Source organism: Vulpes lagopus, chromosome 12 (assembly GCF_018345385.1).
Source record: "Vulpes lagopus strain Blue_001 chromosome 12, ASM1834538v1, whole genome shotgun sequence".
Classification (NCBI taxonomy): domain Eukaryota; kingdom Metazoa; phylum Chordata; class Mammalia; order Carnivora; family Canidae; genus Vulpes; species Vulpes lagopus.
This window is the reverse complement of record NC_054835.1, coordinates 30,487,241-30,510,231: the sequence shown is the minus strand read 5'-3', so window position 1 is coordinate 30,510,231 and position 22,991 is coordinate 30,487,241. Positions and strand designations below refer to the sequence as shown.

Sequence of the window (22,991 nt, the reverse complement as noted above, 5' to 3'; positions counted from 1 at the left end):
CACACAGCCACTCACAGGGGCATCTCTCATTCCCACTGGCAGGTTATAGACAGTCTTTTCTCAATTACCTGTGGCTAATTTTAACACAAGGCCAGCTTTGCTCACTTTGTTCTCTGCATTCACCCTCAGCCTCCTCCTGAGCCCCAGGTGGGATCTACTCAGAGAGTGTAAGTCCATATTAATTCCATCTTGAGCAAAACATAATTAGAAAACTAAATCAGGAGCTACAAGAAGAGTGTAATGCTTTCCAAAGTCATACATTGGGTAAGTAGAATGTTGGTGTTTATGCTTCTTTCCTTGACATTTTTATTTGCTTTTATTCACATCACTGCTTCCCTCTATGTGTCCCTACTATGAAAAAGTCAAGAAAATTGGGCATTTATGTAGGTTCCAGGGTGGGAGTTGGCAAAGTAGGGCTGGCTTGCCCAATCCAACCCACTATTTATTTTTGCATCAGTCTTCATTAGGACATGGCCATGCTTATTCACATACATATTGTTGATGGCTGCCTTTGAGCTACAATGGCAGAGAAGATCAGATGGCCCACAAAGCTTAAAATGTTTGCTATCTGGCTCTTTATAGGTATAGTTTGCTGACCCTTGTTCCAGGGTATCAGTTAAGCAAGACAGCCTCCAGAATAGCCCAAGAAGAGTCTTCTTCTACCCAACACTGATAACCAGCACTTGCCCCCCCCCCCCCAGTTCAGCAGGTGGCTGGGGCTGTACAAGAATGGGTACTTGGGCTCATGAAATAACCTAGCAGATGATGAAGACACCTAGTAGGTCAAGGGCTGTACATAGCCTTCCTGGATTTCCCTGTGCTCATTTGTTCCAATGAGTAGGAGCCCAGGGAAGACCTGCTGGGTCCTGCATGCTCTGCGGGGCTACCTTAGAGCTGATACAATCCTTGTTGTGGGAAAGCAGCTTTGTGGCTGGATAATCTCCCTGCTGACAGTGGCTAGAGTTCTATAACTCACAGACTTAGGGGCCTATGTTTAAAAATGTACTTGGAAGGGCATCTGGGTGGCTCAGTTGGTTGAGTATCTGACTCTTAATTTTGGCTCAAGTCATAATGAGATCAAGCTCCATGTCAAGCTGGAGATGGAACCTGCTTAAGATTCTCTCTCTCCTTCTCCTGCCTCTCCACACTTGCCATCTCCCCTCCTTGCTTTCTCTCTTGGTCTCCCTCAAATAAATAAATAAATAATTTTTAAAATGTACTTCGAGGTTCACTTTATGTCACCTGTATATGACAAAGATGGAGGGTTTATTTTTTAAGATCTTATTTATTTATTCATGAGAGACACACAGAGAGAGGCAGAGACATAGGCAGAGGGAGAAGCAGGCTCCCTGCAGGAAGCCTGATGCGGGACTCAATCCCAGAACCTGAGCCAAAAGCAGATGCTCAACCACTGAGTCACCCAGGTGCCCCAAAGATGGAGGTTGATTGGCAATTATTAGGGTGACTAAGAATTCCCTGGGATACCTGCTAATAATGCATATTCCTATACCCAGAGAGTCCCAATTGAAAAACTTGGAGTAAGGGCCAGGAAGCACTGTTATTTTTTTTTAACAAGTATTACTGGTTTTGTTGTTGATGTTGGTGACCTAGGTAGAACACCTTATGAAACAGTGCCCTGGTGCTGTGATCTTAATCATTCTGCAGTCACAGACTGTGAGAATCTTATAAAAGCAATGGAAAATTTGGTCAAGAGAAAAAATATAATGTATGTATGTAGAAACACCCAATATTTCCTACAGCTAGATTCTCTAAGCCCATTGTTAAGAACCCCAAGTTAAGAACCATCCTAAAATAATGGATGAAAAATAAAGTGTGTGAGAACACTGATAGGAGCATTTGAATTCTACTCCCCTGATAGCTGTCACCTGCCCTGTCCTCTCCTGGTGGGCTCACATAAAGGGTAGTTCCTCCTCTGTGTTAAGGCCGTGGGTGCTTGCCTGGATAAATTCATAGGGTGGTGAAAGTCACATGAGGTCCTATGTACAAAAGCAAATTGCGAACTCTAAAGTGCTATACGTACCCAGAGGATCATGATGATGTAATATTAGCCTTAAGGGGCTGCCTTCCAGGTTCACACCATCCTTAGCACTGTGATCAAAATGCCTCCCTTCATGCCCTTTCAGTCTTGACTTGCCACCTGTCCAGTTCTGCCACAGTAATCTGAGGATTTCTACCTTGTGAAATAACTGACCATTGGACATTTCCACTTTGGAGCCCTACCAGCCCCTGGCTCTCAGTGTACCCAAAACTCATCATGAAATTGGCTCCTCTCCCTCCTCATTTCCTGGTTGCTGTTGTGATTGGATGATATTTTGAAATATTAATGAGTACCCCTCCCCCTCTTGTATTTTTTTTTTTTATTTTTCTTTCCCTTCCCCTTTTCCCAATGAATACTCAGTTCTTTCTAAACTAGGAAGAAAAGCAGAAGTTGGGGGTCTTCTGCTGTAGGAGAAGGGAAGCTATTTTATATAGGGTGACCAAGGAAGATTCCTTTGAGTGGGGAATATTAGAGGATAAATCTGAAGAAAGTGAGGGAATTAGTCATGAATATAAACATGAAGATAAGCCAGTGAGAGAGCAAGTGCCTAAGCCCTGAGGTGGAGCCTTCCTTTGAGTTTCTAAGAAAGAGAAAGGTCAGTATGGCTGGGTGAAGTAAAGTAGAAGACTGATGGGCAGACAGGTCATAGGGATGAGAGCTGGCATGTCCTCAAAGTCAAGCTAGGGACTGAGGCTTTTATTCTGAGTGATTTGGGAATTGGAACTTAAATTTTATAAGGCTTGCTCTGACTTTGTCTGAAGAATCAGAATCACCTTTTAAGCCCTTCCCCGTAGCTGTATAGGGGCTAGGGTAGAAACAGAAATCCCCAGTAAGGAGGCTTGTTCACATCCTAGCAAGACTCACACCAGGGGCAACAGTACAAGAGGTAAGAGTAAGGGGATTATGGTAAGGTACCATTTATATTTTGAAGGTAGAGCCAATCATGTTTTAAACGATGGGTTAGATGTGAGATGTGAAAGAAACAAGAAGATCAAGATAACTGCAAGATTCAGAATCTGTCAATCTAAGATGAGGATGACTCAAGAGGCAGTGGGCTTGGCACTGGGAGCCAGGTTAGGTTAGCCATTCAGTTTAAGCCATGTTAACCTGGAGAAACGCATCAAACATCTATATAGAGAGTGAGTAGACAATCTGACAAATTAGTCTGGAGTTCAGGGAAGAGGTCTATGTTAAAGTCAGGAGGATATTTCACAGGGTTCAGATGGTGTGACAGCCCAGGTTTGGATGAGCATGTAAGAGAGTGGCTGTAGACAGAGAAGAGAGAACCGGAGAACCCTAGTGTAAAAGATTGGGCAGAAATAAGAATTAACAAAGGAAATGGAGAGTGGCTTGTGGGGAATTAGAACAAAACAGAATGAAGTCCTAAAACTGAAGGAAATCATTCAAGAAGGAAGAAGTAGTTCAGCAATGTCCAAGGCGGTAGGTCAGATGAAGACTGAGAATTGACTATGGGATGTCAACAGTGTGGTAGTTAAGCTTTGTGACTCCTGCGATGTTCCCTGGGAGAAATAAATTATTTGCCCTAGAGAGTTGAAGGGACATTTTTAGATGACACTAAGAGTTGCTCAAAAGTGAAGCTAACTTGATGGATTCCCATCTGCTGAGCAGGGTGCCTGCCCTTTTCTCACCTCCAAAGAAGTGATTTTTCATCAGAAGTAAAATCTGTCACACCTTTGAGCTGCCAAGCCATAAATCTTCTTTCCACCAACTTGCTAATAGTTTTTCTTGCCACCTTTCCTGATAATCCAGAGTAATTGTTATGAAATATGGGCTTGTTCTATCTCTCCCAGCTGCGGCCCCTCCATTCTCTGCAGGGCCTGGGGAGAAGCAGAGGCTCTGTATTTGTCACTGGGTGTTCATTAGAAGCACAGCAGATGCTGTTACCAAGAACGTGACATCCTGATGAAACCGGAGGCACCACACAGCAGCCCTGAAATCTGAGAGCCAATAGCCCCTCCTGCCCAAAAGGCATCAGCAAGTGGCTTCTGCTTTGTTTTCTTGGAGAGACAGAGAGAAAATGACCCCTGTTTAATCATGGGGATAAAAACATTCTTTTATGCATGCTTTTACTGATACCACAGAGAAGTATTAAGTGTCTGAAGTTGTAGTAGAGCACTGGGTTAAAAGTGTGATGCAAATGAACAATTTGACATATGCATCTTATGGAAGTCATAATTATCAGGAATCAATTGAAAGAATGTTTTCTCTGGGAAGAATATTAGGAGATATGGCCTGCGGACAGTTTAGTGAGTGTGGCTTTAAGTCTCCCCTGTTCCTTATGAAGAATGTGCTCAGATCAGTGGTCATGGAGTTTTGCCTTGCCCATCATAAGCTTCTGCAAGATCTTAAAGAGCCATGAGTAAGCCTTACCAAGCCTCTTAAACTCTCAACATGGATCCTGAAACTTCAACAAGATTCCCTAGTGGTTGCAAAAGCTGCCTTTGCAAGCCTTATCTCAATGATACATACCTGGGTTCAGGGTTCAATGTCTTGGTATACACCTAGGTGCCATCTTGCTGCACTGACTACACATTCTGTAATGGTGACTTGATAGCATAGATGCACAATGGCCCTGCAAAATTATTCAGCTTAGTGAGGGTCAGAGGGTGGGAGATAACAGGACATAAGCGCAACGTTAGCAAAGAGATGTAAAGATAACTTCCAAATCTTACTTTGGTCAGTTCCTTTTCCTTTTTATGTATACAGTGCTGTTGAACAGAATCTGAGACCTAAATCTCTTTTCCTGTGCTTGTGATGAACAAGTATAAGGCCTTTTAAATTTTCAGAGGATAGCAGGAGAAATAAGATATGAAGTCGAATTTCTACCCCAAAATTTCAATTAGTTAAACACACTCCAATTATGGAAGCTTTCTCACCTTTAGGGCTGATGTTTCTTCATCTGGATCATCCATTTCATCCCTTTCTACCTTTCTCCTTCTAGACAACGTCTTCTTACTCTTCAAGATTCTACTTAAGGATCACTTCCTCCAAAAAAGCCATCCAAAATCCCAGACTTAATCCAGTGGCCCTCCTCTTTTTCCCTCACCATCACAGCACCATATTGTCTGTGTGCTTTGTTAGATTCTATATTAGGCTATGAACCCCTTTATTACAAAGACTGTCTTTTACTCCTCTTTGTATACTAAACATGTAACAGAGTGGTAAATTTATGGTAGGTACTTTTTAAATGAATAAAATAATGCATTTTGACATAGACCAGGTAGGTTTGGTCTGCTTATAACCAGAGTCGGCTCTCTTAAACTAGTTATTAGTCACTTGGTTGTAGTATGGAATATGGCTACCCTCACAACTGGAAATAGAACCCATGGTTTCTATTGTTAAACCCATGGTTTAACAAATTTAAGCATCATAGGGGGTAACAGGGATAAGCTAGTCCATACCCTTCTGTATATAGATAAAAACTTGGAGGCCAAGTGGACTAAAGAGCTTTCCCAAAGGTCACCCACATTTCAGGGATAGAACTGGGAATGGAACCTAAATTTCTGACTCTTAAGCCAGAGATCTTTGCCACTTCACTGGTGTTCTCCCACAATGGAGAGTCTCTTTGTATTCTGCCCCATGTGGACAGCATTTTTTCCTGCTGGATAGATTCATCTACATTAAGGGATCGTCAAAGTAACACATGAAAAGTTACAAAAGAAAAATGAATTTATTTTCCTACATATTGTCAAAAACAACTCACAGAGCATCTAGTCCCTTATAGTGCTCAACCACCACTACTGAAACATGTTTCAAGAATTCAGTTATTCTAGGGCATTGTTTATTTTTTTCTTCAATAATTTGGTGCATGAAAGAAATTGAAAAGGTGTTAGAGATTGTTTCTTATCTCTGAATGGATAGTCAAGGACATCTGCCATAAGAAAAATTCTCATTTCAGCCAGAACGTTGATTTCAATAAATCTATTCAAAGGAATAAAGTGGCTGTTCTTCCCTTTGGTAAAATACACTCGTAGCTCACAAAGTATTTTGTTGATAGAAATGTTAGCAAGCAATGACAGGCATGCAGCCTGAAGCCACCGAAATGTAGCATAAGCCCCATCAGTAACTAGAAATTAAAACATTGTTTATGTATGCAGTACATCTAGAATGGTTTGCATGACACGTTGATAGAGACACTGACTGTGCATTGGAAATAATATGGGCTATAGAAGCAGACGTATCTGCTTAATTTTATCATGTATTCATTCTGCAACTTTTGATAAGAGATTTTTTCAAGATTTTATTTATTTATTCATGAGAGACACACACACACAGAGAGAGAGAGAGAGAGAGAGAGAGAGAGAGATACAGGCAGAGGGAGAAGCAGGCTCCATGCAGGGAGCCCGACGTGGGACTCGATCCTGGGACTCCAGGATCATGCCCTGGGCCAAAGGCAGGTGCTAAACTGCTGAGTCACCCAGGGATCCCCCTTTGATAAGAGATTCAATCCCCTTGTTTCCATCCATCAATTCAAGAAATATATAATGAGCATTGAACAGCAGTGACAAAAAGTTTTTTAAAAAGTCTAATTCTCACAAAGCTTACATTCTCATGGGGGAGACTTTGGGAGACAAAATGCACAAAAATAGGAAATGCATAGTATGTTATTTAGTGATTAGTATTATGGAGAACAGCACAGGTGGGGGAAAGGGAGTGCTGAGAGGAGAACAGTTTTAAATAGAATGATCAGAGAAGGTGTCATCAAGATAGTGACACTGGCAAGAGGGTTGAAGGAGTAAAGAATCAAGTATGTGGGAGTGTAGTTTTCTAGGCACAGAAAATGGCAAGTTCAAATGCCCTGGGGTGGGTCTCATGGTGTGCTTAAATTGCAGCATGTCTGGGGCATTGGGAGTAATGGGGAGAATAATAAGAGATGAGTTCAAAGAGGTATAAGAAAAGGGGAAGCAGAGGGACAGACTTTGTAGGCCAATAGAGACATGACCTTTTTTCCTAAGTGAGAAGGGAGGCTTATGGAGAGTTGTATGATCTGGCTCCAGGTTTTAAAAGGTGATACTGTGGTGACAACAGACTATGGGAGGGAAGGGGTAGAAGCATGCAGAATGGTAAAGATGCTATTGTAATGATCCATGAAAGAGATTATGGTGTCCTCGATCAGGTGAGTAGCCATAGAGAGAGTGAGAAGTGGGCAATGGATATATTTGAAGGATATATTTAAAGGTAGTGCCATCAGAATTTGCTGACAGACTGCATGTTGGGCATGAGAGAAAGAAAAGCCAAGAATAACTTCAGGTTTTTGACCTGAGCATTGGAAAGATGGAGCTGTCAACTGGGATGAAGAGAACAATGGGAGGAACAGGGTAGTTGAGAAAGTCAGGTGTTTGGTTTGGGATATATCAAGTTTGAGATGCTTATTAAACATGTAAAAGAAGATACTAATTAGGCCACTGCACCTTGTAGAGGAGAGGTCTAGCCTGTAGATTTAAATATGCCTCCAGATGTTATTCAGAGCACTGGGAAATAATAAGATCACCCAGAGAAGAGCCCTTAGGCACTTGATTTTAAAAACTATGTACTAAAAAGAGTTAATGCTCCTTTAATACTTACTGCATCCTAGACCCTGTTCTGAGTGTTTTGATATATAAACTCATTTAATTTTCATGACAACCTCATAAGGTGGTTACTATTATTACTCTTCTTTTATAGATTTGGAAACTGGGAGAAAGAGGTTAAGTAACATACCCGAGGTCATACACCTGCTGAGTTATGCAGCCAGAATTTCAACCTGGGCTGTCTGGCTTCAGAATCTGGCTTCAGAATCTGGGCTTCTAACTCCCTCCTAACACTACCTTTCCAGTAACTAGAAAAGAGTTGCTACCAATAGGGATGACTGAGGAGGGACCGCCAGTGAGGTAAAACGAAAAGCTGGGCAGTGTGGGGCCCTGCAAGCCAACTGAAGAAAGTTTCAAGGAGGAGATTACTTACTTGTGTCTGGTGTTGTTGGCAGGCAGGATGGCAATGACTGTGACAAGAGCAATTTAGAGTGGTGGTTTAGCATTACAAGGGCAGATAGAGTTGAAGCAGTAAAAGCCAGATGGGAGTGAGTTCAAGAGAGAAGGGAGGGTTTAGACAAGGAGTTTTGACCATTCTTGAGAGGATTTTTATATATAGGGGGCCATGTAAGTGGGGAGTTGCTGGAGGGGGACATGGGATCAACTAAAGGTATCTTTTACACATAAGATAACAAATAGCATACAGGTGTTGAGAACATCATGGTATCTAAGGAAAAATTGATGGTGGAGGAAAACCAAGAACACATGGCTGCAGTGATGTCCTTGAGTAGGCAAGAGGTGACTTTTGAGGAAATGGACAGTTCATCCACAGTAACGGGAGGGAAGCAGAGTCTGTAGTCACAGATGCTGGTAGTTGGGCAAATATGGTGGTGGGATTTTGTGAACACTTCCTTATTGTTTAAGTACCTGTGCCTCAATTTCCTTATTAATTGGGGATTTATATGTCTCTTTGAAGTTTCTGTGAGAACTGAATGAGATAACATGGTAAATGTTAGTGTCAAGCCTTGTGTAATTTATGAGCTCACGTTACTTATGAGAAATTCCTTCATCTCCCTCTCTATGGGTTATTATTTTGTGGTTTCTCTAATTATAAATTACTAACATTCAGTGAACATTTACAGGATAGTAGACACTGTGCCACGTACTGGTCATACATTCCTCAGAGAATGTTCCTTCCATTTTTGTGGGATCTTACTGAGGCTTTCTGAACTCTTACAAGGAACCTATTTGGGATTTGGTTGATGATTTGGTTGTTTCTTTTCCTCCTCAGTCTTTCCTTTATCAGCAACTTCTCTGGTCCAGGTCTTTAACAATTGTTCATTCACCCTGATTCACCTGGAGAGCATGGCATATGGCTGCGACCCAGAAGCATATTTTCCGTCTAACATCCTTTGTGGGCTAAGATGGGATGTGGTAGATGGGGTAAGCCATTTGCCAACCCTGGGTCTAGTTTGTGTTGGTTCCACTGCAACTACATCCACATGGTAGAAACCCCCCAAACCACAACTAGCATTTGCTCAAGCCTTCCTCCTCTGTTTTGGGGAGGGTGGGAAATGGGGGATGCGGCAGTAATGACCAGCTCCTGAACATCAGTTCAGTGGGGGAAAGTGAAGTTAGGTAGAGTGACTCAGAGGTCTACCCAGCATTAACATTTTGAATTTTTTTTCATCACTTGGACTCTTTTACTTTGTGAAATGAGTACGAACTTCCCTACTGAGGATCCCCTTGTCAAAATCTGTCAGTCATGAAAAATCCAGCCCTCCTGAATGAAAGTCTTCAGTGACCGTAGATTTACATTCTGTTCTCACAAGTCTCTTTTCAAGAGAAAGCAATAGGAGTTGCAATTGCTCAACTTCGATAAACCAGTGGCTCTGTTTCCCATATCTGAGAAATGGCCATCCTGGCATTTTTTACATGCTTAAGAGCTAAAAATTCGGGCTTATCCAAATATGTAAAGTATTATTATTTGTTTCCTCTGAGGAAACAATTAATTACATAGACCGCTGAAATGATCCCAATGTTTTATATTATAAAACCACGAGGTTCTTCATTAAGAGATGAAGAGTCCCCATAGTAAGCAAATACTACTACAAGGTGAGGGGTCTTTGTCTTATGGGGTGCCTACTATGAGACATGCATTGAACGCAATAGTTTATATACACCATTGCGCTTACCTCCTGCAGCTCTTCTATAGGGTAAGATTTATTATCTCTAATGTGCAGATGACAAGAGAGACTCAGAGGAAATAAGGATTTTGCCCAAATTAACACAACTACTAAATGATGAAGCTCACATTTGAACCTAAGTCTACTTCAGTGTATGTAAACCTTGATCTGTCTAAAAGCCTTGAACTCTTGACTACCAAATGGTATGACCTCCCTTATTGACGTTGGATGTGTCTGAGGGTAGCAGAATCCTTCTGTGACACTATGCTCTGTAATGCCCATATGGCTTCACCTGGAGTCATTCTGGAAGCCGTAATGCCTCTTCAACTTGGTTAGGCTCACAGTGCCAGGAGAAGACAGATGATCTACGCCTGTGCATGGTATCATTGCAAGCTAATGTGTTACTTCTGTAGTCTTGGGTTGCCATCCCCTGGAGTGTTTTGATGTGATCAGTTGTCAGTTTCAGGTCTGTTGTTTCTCTCACCAGAAGCCCAGCCGGTGGAAGATGACAGCCCCAAAGCCTTGCCTGTGTTAGGGGAGCTATCGAACTCAGATAATGACATAAACGAGTCGGTGTTCATCTGGGGAATCTCAGACAAAGCAGCCCAGAGGAAAACCATCTCTGTCGATGAAGGTTTGTTTCACTTGCAACAGAAAAAGCAGCAGCAGCAGCAGCAGCAGCAGCAGCAGCAGCAGCCGCCGCCACGACTGGAGCCCGTGCACAGGCTGGGGAGAGGTAGAGGGAGGCTGAAGCTGCCACATGTGAGTAACATCTTAGGATTTCTCTAGAGCTGGGAAAGGAATGCTGGGGAGGGGGCTTGGCTGGAGGTGGGCGTGCGTGTGTGGGTTGGAGCTTTCTGTGTGGCTTTGAGATGGGAAGGATGGTTTACACGATTAACTAGTGCGTTTGGGATCTGCCCTCTTTCACAGGAGGTGCAAGAGTATGCCCACACGCACTTGCATTTTCTCCGCTGATTGTAATATGTATAAGCAGCAGGTGGAGAATATTTTCTTTTTGTTTTCTTTTTCTTTTTCTCCTCCTCCTCCTCCTCCTCCTCCACCTCCTCCTCCTCCTCCTCCTCCCTCCTCCTCTTCTTCTCCTTCTTTTCCTTCTCCTTCTCCTTCTCCTCCTTCTCCTTCTCCTTCTTCTTCTCCTTCTCCTTCTTCTTCTTCTTCTCCTTCTTCTTCTTTTTCTTCTTCTTCTTCCCCTTCATCCTTGAGTGTGGGCTGGGTGGCAGAAAGACACCCGAGCCCGAGAGAGCTTTCCTGAGTGGAAGGACTCTTTCAGAGGGTTTCTTTCCCAAGTTTTCTTTTGCAGATGTGTAGCTCTCACGGAGATTCTTTGCCACAGAGCTGCTTCCCTGCAGGGGTGTTTACAATCCTGCTAGCCACAAAGGGCTAAGGGTGACTTTTATATCTCTGGTTCTCAGCTCAAGTTGTCTATAGTGAACAGCCTCAAATCCACACACTTTAATCTCTCTGTTCTCACCATTCAAAGAGCGCAGTGGGCACATCCCGGGCATGGAAAAGCCTGGGCTGTATTTCATGCATCTGCTCAGCCCAGGATGAAATAAGTAGGTCTCTCAGGATTGATAGCATTGATGCCTTCTTGAACTTGGGGAAAGTTTTTTTTTTTATGTTGTTATTGTTTTTAATCAAGCTCTGGAATTTACTGTGTACATTGGGTAGATTGAAGCTGCAAAAGGGCAGGAGAGAGTGTTTTTGTTTAAACCACTAGTACAGCTAGCAGCAGGTTGGCTTAGCATAGGGAGCTGGTTAACATCTTTGGGTTACTGTTACTGATGCTAAATAATGAGCTGAGCAAAAGTACACCTGGTCATCAACTTCCTTGGATTCTGTGTTTCTGGAGACATGGTTGCTTTTTTTGTTGTTGTTGTTTGTTTTTCCGCCCTTTATTCCTTCCTTCTCTCTTTAGAAGCTTTGATGTGGCTGAGTATGTTGGACTGAATGTTTATGTGTATGAACCTGTGCAGTAAATGAACCACAAGTTTATCTTCTCCAGGAGAAAAGAAAAACAGGGAGGAGGAGGGGGCCAAGGAAGGATACTTCCCTAAGAGCAGCCTTTGAACAGCTGTGCATAATGAAGTTGGAAGAGTCAGAGACACTTCACCCTGGGACTTGGCTGGTGGGAGAGCAGCCAGCCGATGCTTGGGTGCAGAACTGAATGCTATTATGCTGGAGGGCCAAGGTCCCTGCTCCCAAGTTGTTATGGGGGTACATGACACATGAAGCAGAGGATTGGATTCACAGGGAATCCTCTCACTAAGGGAGTGCTTTCCAACCTTTTCTCATACCACAGCACTCCAGGGTCAAGAGATGAGGCTGCTCAAAGTTGGGAATGAGTGGCTATCTCAGTGGAAAGGGTTCAATATTTGCAACATCATGCTGTCTGGGCTCCATCCATTGCATGTGGGGAGCCTTACCACATGGGTTGGAAGGATCTAATTTAAGCAACCCAGGGAAAGTCAAAGAAATGAGGCAAGATCAGTAATCTGTTGCCTATGCTTTGTTATGATTTATTTTGCTATTACTGGTAGGGATGCATTGTGGACACATTACAAACTGTTTTTTTTTTTTAAGATTTTTCTCCTAATATTGCCCTTTTAGTATTTCCATTTCTTCTCTGTGCTCTGTCCTAGCCTTTGTCCAAGTCTTTTTGACACAATTGTAACTACAGTCTAGATATATTTATTTGCTCTGTTTCTTTTCCCAGTATTATTCCATAAGCGCTTTCCCATCTTCCAGCCAATTTTCATGTAGATGGTTAATTATGGCTGGATTAAGTGGATTAATCCCTTAAGTGGCTATGCCATAATCTGTTTAGCAGTTGTTGGCTATTTAAATTGCTTCTAGCTTTCCCATGATTGTTATGCCACTGTGAATATTTCTGTGCATAAAGCAGTTTTATTTCTCTTTCTTTATAAGAACATTGGGGTGGGGATGAATTCTCAGCATTGATATTAGTGAGGTAAAAAATATGAACATTTTTGTAGCTTTTCATGCCTGTTACCAAACTGTTCTCTGTGACATATTTTTGCGGTCCAAAACCATCAGTAATATAGTCTGGATAAATGTAGATTTAGCTAGAGACTTATGAACATTAGATTCCTGTTTTTTCTCTCTCTTTCTCTAAATTAGGAACCATAAAAAGGACTGGCCACTTTTTTAAAGCTGGTTTTGAGTCCAATTAAGCCAGGCAGTATCATCCTTCCCAGGACAAGCCTGTAGCTCCTCAGGTTCCCTCACTTTGTCAAGAATTCCCATGAAGAATCCAAGTGCAGCAGCCTCCTCTTTCCATCTGTGTAAGGAGTAAAGAAGGAAGGGACAGAAGCTCTCCATCCTGTACCAGACCACCTGAGAAAGATCAACAGGGATCACAGGAGGGGAAGCCAGTTTAGAATGATCTCCAAGCCCTGGAGCTCAGGCCCTGTAGGCCCCTTGGCCCTTTGTCTTCCTCCCTGACCCTGACAGAGCCAGCATAGAGGGGGACTCACTCCCTGGGCAGGATTTGAGCCTAAGGCCTGACAGTAGATGGGAGTGGGATCCTGCAGAAAGTGAGGACCAGTTAAGCGTATCAGGGACAAAAGGAACCTATTGTAGAGGCTCACTGCCATGTGTCCTCCCAAATACAGGTGCTTTAACGATGCAGGTGGCTGAATGCCAATTCTTACCAAATAAGAACTGTAGAATGCTTCTTTTTCGGTTCCTACCTCCTGTAAAGATAGTTTTATCAACAATTTATTATTTCTTTTATTTCCTCTTCCCCTATACCTTGTCAATTTGGAGATTAATCTGTGCCCTTCTCACCTCCTGTGTGGCTCACCATAAATTGCTTCAGTGCTAATCTCTTGTTCATTCTGTAATTATTTGTGCAAAGGCCAAGAATGCCCAGTGGGAGCCACACAGAAACTCGGTATGCATTTTCCTGCTCTAACCTACACAGATAGGAAATGACTTGTGTCTTGGGAACAAGATTTTCTTACCATACACAAGCAGGTTTGATAAATGTGAGTTTTTGAAAAGTGCTATTGACTCAGTCTGCAAGGGCTTCATCGAAGAATTACTGCTTCACACAACTGGCGGGCCACTGGTGTGTCTGAATTCAAGTGGCAGTGATGGGGCAGGAGTCTAAGAAGGAACAGAGGTCTTGCTGCTTCAGATGATGGACAAACCAAGAGAAATGGTGTGCTCATGATCTGCCAGTGAGAGGAGAGCTTTCGTCTATCAAGGAGAGGACAACAGGCTTTTAAATCATAGCACAAGTATTTCAGAAAGACATTAGTAAGCACTTCCCGTATGATAACATTCTGTACTTCCAATAGGACACTCTTCAGTCTTTATTTGTATTACCAAATTAAGGGCTAGCTCCCTGCAAGTTCATACTCTGAGAGGCAAATATGGTGTCTGCTTTATTCGCTGCCATGTCTCCAGTCTTTCCCCCAGCAGTAGCAGCTTCCACGTCGCTAAGGTTTGCTGTGTGACAGGACATGTGTTAAATGCTCCATCTACATTACTGCCCTCGATACTCACAGCAGTACTATGCAATGTTCCCTCTTATTATTCCCATTTTGCAGATGTTAAAATTGAGAGACAAGGAGGTTATGCTGGAGGGTAGATGGAGCCCTGTGTGTGGGGATCAGGGGAAGGTGAGGGTAGAGGAGATACTGAGGGAAAAAACAAATCTCTCTGCACTTGAGAATGTCAGAAAAACACTAGTTCTGGAATTCTTTTTACCTTGGAAAACTGATCATCTATATCCATTAAACAACTTCCCATTTTCAACATCCCATTAAACCACTCCCCTGTTAGGCCTTGCTGCTCTGAACTTTTCTCTCTTCCTTGCTGCTTCCATCTTCTTACCCTCCCCTCGTCACACACACAAGGCCTCTGCTAGCGTTTACCAGATGTTACTCTGGCCTCCCTCTTCCGAACCCTTCCTAAGATTGAACCAAGAATCTTAGCCCTGATCAATCACTCCTTTCTATAAGAACGGAGTGAAAGATTGTCCCGTTAAGCAAAGTTTTCTGTAATTGAATGAAACTATGACATTTCTCAAGAGGAATATTCCCTTTTTCCCTAATACTAAGTAGAAGGCCCCATAAATTGGGACTGAGAAGGAAAAGTCTTAAAGTGATTTGGTGTTTTTAAAAGGGTGAATTTTATGAACCAATACAGGGCAGAGCACAAAACCAATAAAGCATAAATTCAGAGCAGAGATCTATACCAGCCATCATTTCTGAAATACAGGTTTTGTGGAAAGACCTGGATATCTGGAGGTTCAAGATATCGGAATATTGTTAGTATTTTCCAAAGTTCTCATCATGTAACAGGATAAAGTCCAAAAGCCTAAGGCCTTTCAGCTTTCCAGTTTCCTTTCCCTACTCCCTCTAGACCTTTCTCTAAAAAGGTAAGTATTGCTTATGTACCCCCAAATGTGCTGTGCCCTCCCAGGCCTCCCTGCCTCAATAATGTTCTCACTTCAGCCTAGGACACTCCACCCCACCTTTGCATCTGCAAAACCTTACTCCCTCTTCAGAACATAGTTTAAAGGTCACCCTCTCTGGGAAGCGTCTCTTGACCCCAGCACTGATCAGGGGAAATAGGTGGCACACCCCAATGAGCGGCTGCAGGGAGTTGCGTGATGGGACTCTTTACAATGGTGCAGGCAAAGTTAGTTAAGGGAAACCCAGATGGGAAAGCAGACCAAGGCTAGTAACCACTGGAAGCAAGAAGGAGGAAGTTACTGGAACATGGCAAGACTCATAAAAGTGACCTCTTGACAGAAGCTGTAGCCTTTCTTAGAGCAGTACAGTCCCTGACAGCATGCGTTATAAATGGGAGGTAGTTCTCTCCTCCACCCTCTCATGTCCTCCCATTGACTGAACCCCGTCTGGAAGCCAGAAGGTAGATACATAGAGGTCACCTCCAAGAGCACAGAACAGGTAGGAGAAAATGGACGGTGGATCTAGAGGGGCATACGGAGAATATCTAGTATGACCCCCTACCTCATCTCCAGAAACATTCCCTTCCCAAGATTCCTAAGCAGTTTATACCATTTATACAATAAGATAATGCTTATCCTATTGTACTTGTATTGTTCAATCAAATGTCTTTTTCCAGCTACACATGGAGACAGTGAGTTCTATGAAGCTCAGACTCATTCCTCTCATTCATACATATATTGCTAATACCTAGCCAACTACCTGGTGGTGAGTAGCTACTAAATAAATATGGATTTAATGAATGTGTTCCTCTGTCACACTTTTTTTTTTTCTAAAGTCCCCTTTGGAATCTGGATGAGCCATAATGATTCTAGGTTGGGAATTTTTCAATGAGGTGGATATATAGAATTAATGTCCTCTTTCTTTGAATCCCAGCTAGACAGCTAAAATGGTTCAGATAAGCGATTCTCAGTGTTTTGTTGTGCGGTAATTAATGGCACATTTAGTCATGAAGAATGGAGGAATTTGAACTTAAGTGGCAAGCATCAGCACTAAGTTAGACCATCCATGACGATAAGTGTTTGTATAGGTGCCCAGGAGAAACTGAGCAGCTGCCTGAATTAAAATCAGAGAAAACACATACACACACAGAGAGAGAGAATATCACATGCTTTTTCTTCATGGCCTCCTTAATTGGATTTTTCATACAAATCTTCATGATTTGCAGAGAGAGAGAGACTGGAGGATTTAATGCTTTGAACCGGAAGCACCCAGGATGAGCTTCGAGGGCACACTGCGAAATGCCCTAGAGCAATTGAAAGCCTGAAGCTAAATGGAGGCTGGATGTCAACTAGGAAGGATGCATTCAAGGCTGAGGTTGACAGAGCCATGGCGGTTCCAGGGACAAAGTTTTACTAAGCTGACTGGCCTCCTAACACAACCAGTGAGTGAGGACACTGAACTAAGTCACTGAACTAAGACACTGTATTTGGGTTTGCTCATTTTATGGGTGCATTTTTAACCTGGAGTTTGGTGGTTGTATTAGTTTCTCAGGACTGCCATAGCAAATGCCCACAGACCGGGTGGCATTAAACAACAGAAGTTCATTCCCTCACAGTTTTCTGGAGGCCAGAAGCCTGAAGCAAAGGTGTTGGCAGGACTAGCCTCCCCCTTTGAAGGCTCTAGGGTAGAATCTTTCCTTGGCTCTTTCAGCTCCTGGTGGCTCTAAGCTTTCATTAGCTTGGGGCTCACAACTCCAGTCTCTGTCTCTATCTTCACCTGACCTTTTTCCCTGTGGGTCTCCTCTGTGACCGTGTGTCTCTTTTCTCATATGAAGACACCAGTTACTGGATTGATCTCATATGTCAATCCTTAATTGTATCTGCAAAAACCTTGTTTCCAAGTAAGGTCATATTCATAACTTTTCAGTGGCCAATATTCAACAGTGACAGAGATTATGCTAGATGTTAGCAGCCTCCTTTCTAAAGCCAAACCTTTCCCTTGAGTTTACACAGTCTCATCCTCTTGAATCTAGGATCTTGCTTCATCCATTTTTTCCACTTTCTCTTTTGTATCTTTAACATTTTTAGCTTGATCCTTCCCTTCAGCCTACAAATATCTTAGTTTCCTCCTAATCACAAGCAAAAACCATCTTCTTCTCCGTGATTCTACCTTTGAAATTGAAACCCCCATACAGTATGGTAAAACTTTTTGATATAAGTATATGCATTTACAAAATTAAAACCCCTTTTAACAACCTCATAACTCCTAACCCCTCCCTCCACCACTCCAAGAAAGAACCCCTCCTCCACTCATGTCTCAGTTATTTCTGTGCTGACTTTTGCTATCATTACAAAAACTGCCTTTCTCAAGTGACAAGGAATTCAGGTTGTCCAACATCATAAACTCTGGTTCCCTTTGGTCCTTCTGATCCTGTTGGCAACATCTCATTCTCTTGCCCATCTCTTGCTGCTTGAAGTTTCTTTGCCATCTCAAGGTTAGAGCTTGCAGAGAAAACATTTCCTCAACTATATCCTGCCCAGCTGCTCATGGATTATTACCTAAACTTAACATTTGTTGAATTCTTTCCCCTCCATGCCATATGAGTTGACTTTTCTTTGAAAATCTACTTACAGCAAAAGTAACATTTCCAGCTACCTGTCAAGTAATCAAAAGATAGTTTCCTATTTTTAAATAAAAGGACATTTATTACAGCAAAAATACTATTCTCATCTGCAATATAGTGCTGCATCCATTCAATAGGTTTGAGCCATCTACTCTTACTTAGTGATCACCTGGCCTCAAGAAGGCAAAAAGGACACGGGCCAGAGCTCCAGTTTCATAAGAAATAGATTTAGACTCTGACCGCAGTGACCCCACCACCACCTTCTTTTTCTGGCGAGGTTTTATAGCTTCTGCAGAATAAGGGGCCTGCAATTCATAGTGGCCCCTAGCTGTTCACTAATTGGCCAGTCTGTGGATGTGTTGCTCTGGCCCCTTCACATGTTAATAAGAGAAGAGGGACTTGTGAATTCAGCTATTGTTTGGATTCCAGACAGCAGCAAAGTATGTGATTGGCTGCTCTCTCTTATAATCCTAGTTTTAGTTCTTTTCTTAGACAAGCATCTATTTCATCAACAGTCTGAAGGCTATTGGAATAAACCTGCTATATAGTTTGCTACCGTAAAATTACAACTCCCTACATATTGGCAGTTATGTTTCTTCTTATTCCGAAAGTTACTTGTATTAGTTTTTGATTTGTGTGTGTGTGTGTGTGTGTGTGTGTGTGTTTGTTTTTGTTTTTGTTTTTTGTGAGAGAGAGAGAGAGAGACAGTACAAGCAGGGAGAGAGGTAGGGGTAGGGAGGAGCAGAGGGAGAGGGGAGAGAGAGAAAATCTCAAGCAGCGTCCATATCCAGTGCAGAGCCCAATGCAGGGCTCAATCTCATGACCATGAAATCATGACCCAAGTTGAAATCAAGAGTTGGACACTCAACCGACTGAGCCACCCAGGTGTCCTTCTCTTCTGATTTTTGATTTTTTAAACTAATCTTTCAACAGATCGACTTTTGGTTTTACTAGTTAATTTTACTTATGTTTCATTGATTCAGTTTTATTAAACATTTATTAATATATAGTATAACACAAAAGGCAAAACATAGTACAGTCCAGTGATCTTTACAAAGTGAATCTACTCTTGTAATCAACATTGCATCAAGAAGCAAGATTGTGCCATGAGCGCTGCCTGCACCACTACCTTCCCCCAACATTGCCCCAAGCCTTCTAATCAAGTATCCATCAAGGGTAGCATTATCCTCCTCTAAACAGCATAAAGTCATTTTGTCTGTTTTCTACTTCCTATATAATGTACTTGTATAGAATGTATGTATTTTTATTGTGTCTGGTTTTACTCATTATTATGGGAGGTTTCTCATCTGTAACCAACTCTGAGTGATAAGAGCATTGGAAACAGTGAATGTAAGTCTCTTGGCATAGGGTCTGGCTGTAGCAGATGTGTGTAAGTAGCTATTATTATCATGAAATGATGGCCTTATCTGCAGATGAATGAAGTAGGGGTAAGAAGGGGAAGTGAGGAATGCATATAGTAGAAAAAGCCCAGCTAATTTATCCTGACAAATTCCCAACATGTCCTGGCCAGGAGCAAGACAGGAAAACCTATGTTGGAGAGCAGGATTTTGGTACCTCCTTTCCAACTTGCCTGATGGAATCTTAAGTTCCAGGTTTTATTATTTTCCTAATATTTTATTATAAAAATTTCAAATACATTGAAATATTGAATTTGATAGTGATCACCCATAGATCACCTGGATTCTACAATTAATTTTTTGCTCTTTGTGCTTTGTCACATACTTATGTCTATCCATTCATCAACCCATCTTTATTCTTGTGCATGTCAGAGGAAGTTACTACTAAAAAATCCTTAGTAGTAGGATTTTTAAAAATTGAGATGAAATTCATATAAAATTAGTCATTGTGAAATGAATAATTCTGAATGTACAACATTCATAAAGTTGTACAACCACATCTACCTAGTTCCAAGACATTTCCATCATTCTACTCCACATATCAAAAGCCCCTTCCCAATTAAGCACTTAGTCCCTGTTCCTCTTCCTTTTTCAGTCCCTGGTGACTAGCAAACTTCTCTCTGTTTCTGTGGATTCTGGATATTCCATGTAAATGGAATCATTCAATATGTGACCTTTTGTGGCTGGCTTCTTTCACTTAACATGTTTTTAAAGTTCATCCACATTGTAGCATGTGTTAGTACTTTAATCCTCTTTGTGGCTGAATGATATTCCCTCATATGAGTACACTACAATTTGTATATCCATTCTTCTGTTGGTGAACATTTGGGTTGTCTTCATCTTTTGACTATTGTGTATTTAGACATTTGTGTATTAGGATTTGTTTAAATATTTGTTTTCGATTGGAGGGTATATGCCAGGATTGGAATTGCTGAGTCATATGGTCATTCTATGTTTAATGTTTTGTGGAACCATCAAGCTGTCTTACTGGTTTTTAAACCCCAGGAAATATTTTGCTCAAAGTGGATATTATATCAGATGTTATACCTCCATGGCCAGCTATTAACAGTCACTTAGCTCTAGCCTGATGTTTCTTGATGAGTCTACTTTCTGTATAAAATACACAGGGATTTCAGTGCACTTGAGAAGAGATGCTGATTGCATAGGCAACTATTTCCTCTTGTCTCCTGTAGGATGTGTCAACTCACCTGGCGTTGCAGGGGCTTGGTGGATAATCTGTCAGGACACAGACTCCTCAGTTAATGGTTACTGTTATGTAATCAATGAGTTTCCATTCTAGAAAACTACCACATAGAGTAAGACCCTTATGATGCCACATGAGCCCCACGTGGCCAAATCTGCTCCAGACTCCTTCATGATTTCCTGAGTTTTGCTAGGAGCTAAGTACAACAGATTTGGGTTGGAGAGAGAGGAATTTGACAAAGAGATGCATGGGAGTGGCAACCTCTGGAACAGATGCTGACAGCTGGTGTGAGATTTCAGAGGCCTGCCCCTGCTCTGTTAGCCTGAGAAAACAGGAGAAATTCCAACTATTGCATGATATCATCTGTGCCTTAGTAGCATTTGTTTTGAAACTACGGATTTAATTGCTGTTCCTTTGGCTCCTATTTCCTCTTTCCCCAAGAAAAAGGGAATCTTTGAAATTCCCATGAAAGCACATTCAGTTGCCACTTCTGTTCCAACTTCAAGACAGAATCATCCCTAATAATGAAAACAAATCTGTTTTTGGCAAAGTGAACCCAAGTGTTGCTTTTGGAGAATCAGGGAGAAGAAGCAACAAAGTGTCAGAGTGGCCCAGAGACTGCAACAGTTCAACAAAAGCCTGTTTTATAAGCATGCCAATAGCCCACCAAGTTGGGACAGCTCACAATTATTTGCAAGTCCCGTTCATAGGCATTTAGTCAGATAAGCAGAATGGGCTCTGGTAGATTTTGCTTTGCAGATGAAGAGCTCTAGATCAGAAAGGATATGCAACTTATTCACAGCCATGGAGTTAACAGGAAATGGAGCCAGATCTCAAACTCAGTACTATTTCTAGTGTATAAGAAAGATACAATGATCATCCTAGGTGTTGGGGAAATAAAACTTGGGAGTCACATAGAACCTAGAATCAGGCCATTTGAACATTACTCAGTCACTAACCAGCCACATAACCACAAGCAAGACATTTAGCTATTCCTCCCAATTCCTGGCTTCATTTTCATTTTCTTCCTCTGTGCAGTGGATCTTATGATACTTAGAAGATTAATGCAAAATTAAAATGAAATAACGCATGTAATTTACATACTAGCAATTGCAGATGCTCAAAAAATTGTAGCTTTCCTGACCACACTAGATCATGCTAGCAGATTTTAGAAAATCTATTCCCACTACTTTTTCAACCCTTGCTCTTTTTCTCCAAAAGGTCCTAGAGTGCACATGCTCTAGCCCCCAAGCAGAGTTTTTTCAAATGAGAAGATATTATTCTTGACATAAGAATGATGGGGGTGCTTTGAGATGAGGGGACACTTTGCAGTCAGAGGATAAGAAGAATCAATGTTCATTACTTAATTGGAATAAACATTCATTTATATGAACAGCTGTCAGGAAGCAAACTGATCAAAGGCCCATTAGTCACAAGGTTGGCTTTGCAAAGGGCCACTTAGTTAGGGTGGTGATTTTAACATGAAAGGGAAGGGTGAGCTAGTACATTGCGGCCTGGTACATTGTGCATTAGTGATTATTAGGGTCCTAGTTCTGCAAGCTTTCTCTAATAGAGGTTAACCCAGATGCTGAAGGTGAACTGTATCAAGTGTTAATGGCAGGTATGGGCAAGTGATGACTTTGCATCCCCTTGTCAAATTTCTGAAGTGGCCAAAATTAAGAGCAAGACTGAGAGGGAGAAATGTCAAATTTCTCAGAAAATATGAGTTCTCAAAGACAGAAACAAACCTCTTAGACCATTATAGGGCAGAACAAAGCTGATGACCCTGTGTCTGCTTCAGAATTTAGAACTTGCCAGACTTTGGAAAGGTCATTAAGTCTGGGCTTTCATACACTTGTGTTCCAGTGGCACTTGATCTTTTTAGTATGGAATTCTTATTTTTGACAATAGTAATATTAATGACAATATTTATATCATTATGTTCTACAACCAGTGTGAGCCACAAATTAATAAGCATTCGCATAACACCCACGGGGCACCAGGTGCTGCTGCTACAATGGGCATAGATATTGCAGAATTGCATGGAGAGATAAATGATTTAATTTATATTTCACATTTTGTAAGCACATTTGCATTATACAAGCACTCAGCACATTTACATAATCTGCTAGTTGAATGAACAGACAACGCATTGTGAAATTGCCTTTAGTATGTGGTGAGGATATAATTACAGTGATTGTTATAATTGCCCTCATTCGCTGAGTACCAACTATTGGGGGTACCACATGGGGGACAACAGAGGGCAGTGGTTAAGAGCACCAACTCGGGAGCTGCATTGCTGTGTTCAAATCCAGACTCTGCTACTTACTAGCTGTATATCCTTCAAAAGCAGCCTGATTTCCTTGTGTTATTCAGTTGCTTCATCTGTAGAGTGAGGTGGTAACAATGGTACCTGCCTTTAATATTATAGAGACTAAATGAAGTAACATTTATAACATGATTGGAACAGTACTTGGCACAATGTCACAATAACAATAATACTAA

General features: G+C 41.8%; 1 protein-coding gene across 1 annotated transcript in view; it reads left to right on the top strand.

Moving 5' to 3' along the window:
- Positions 1 to 22,991, top strand: part of ANKFN1 (ankyrin repeat and fibronectin type III domain containing 1) — a 451,629-nt gene that overhangs the window by 61,349 nt on the left and 367,289 nt on the right. The window contains exon 3 of the mRNA XM_041724056.1: positions 10,264 to 10,538. Within this exon, the coding sequence (XP_041579990.1) occupies positions 10,264 to 10,538 (275 nt within the window). The remainder of the gene's footprint in view (positions 1 to 10,263; positions 10,539 to 22,991) is intronic.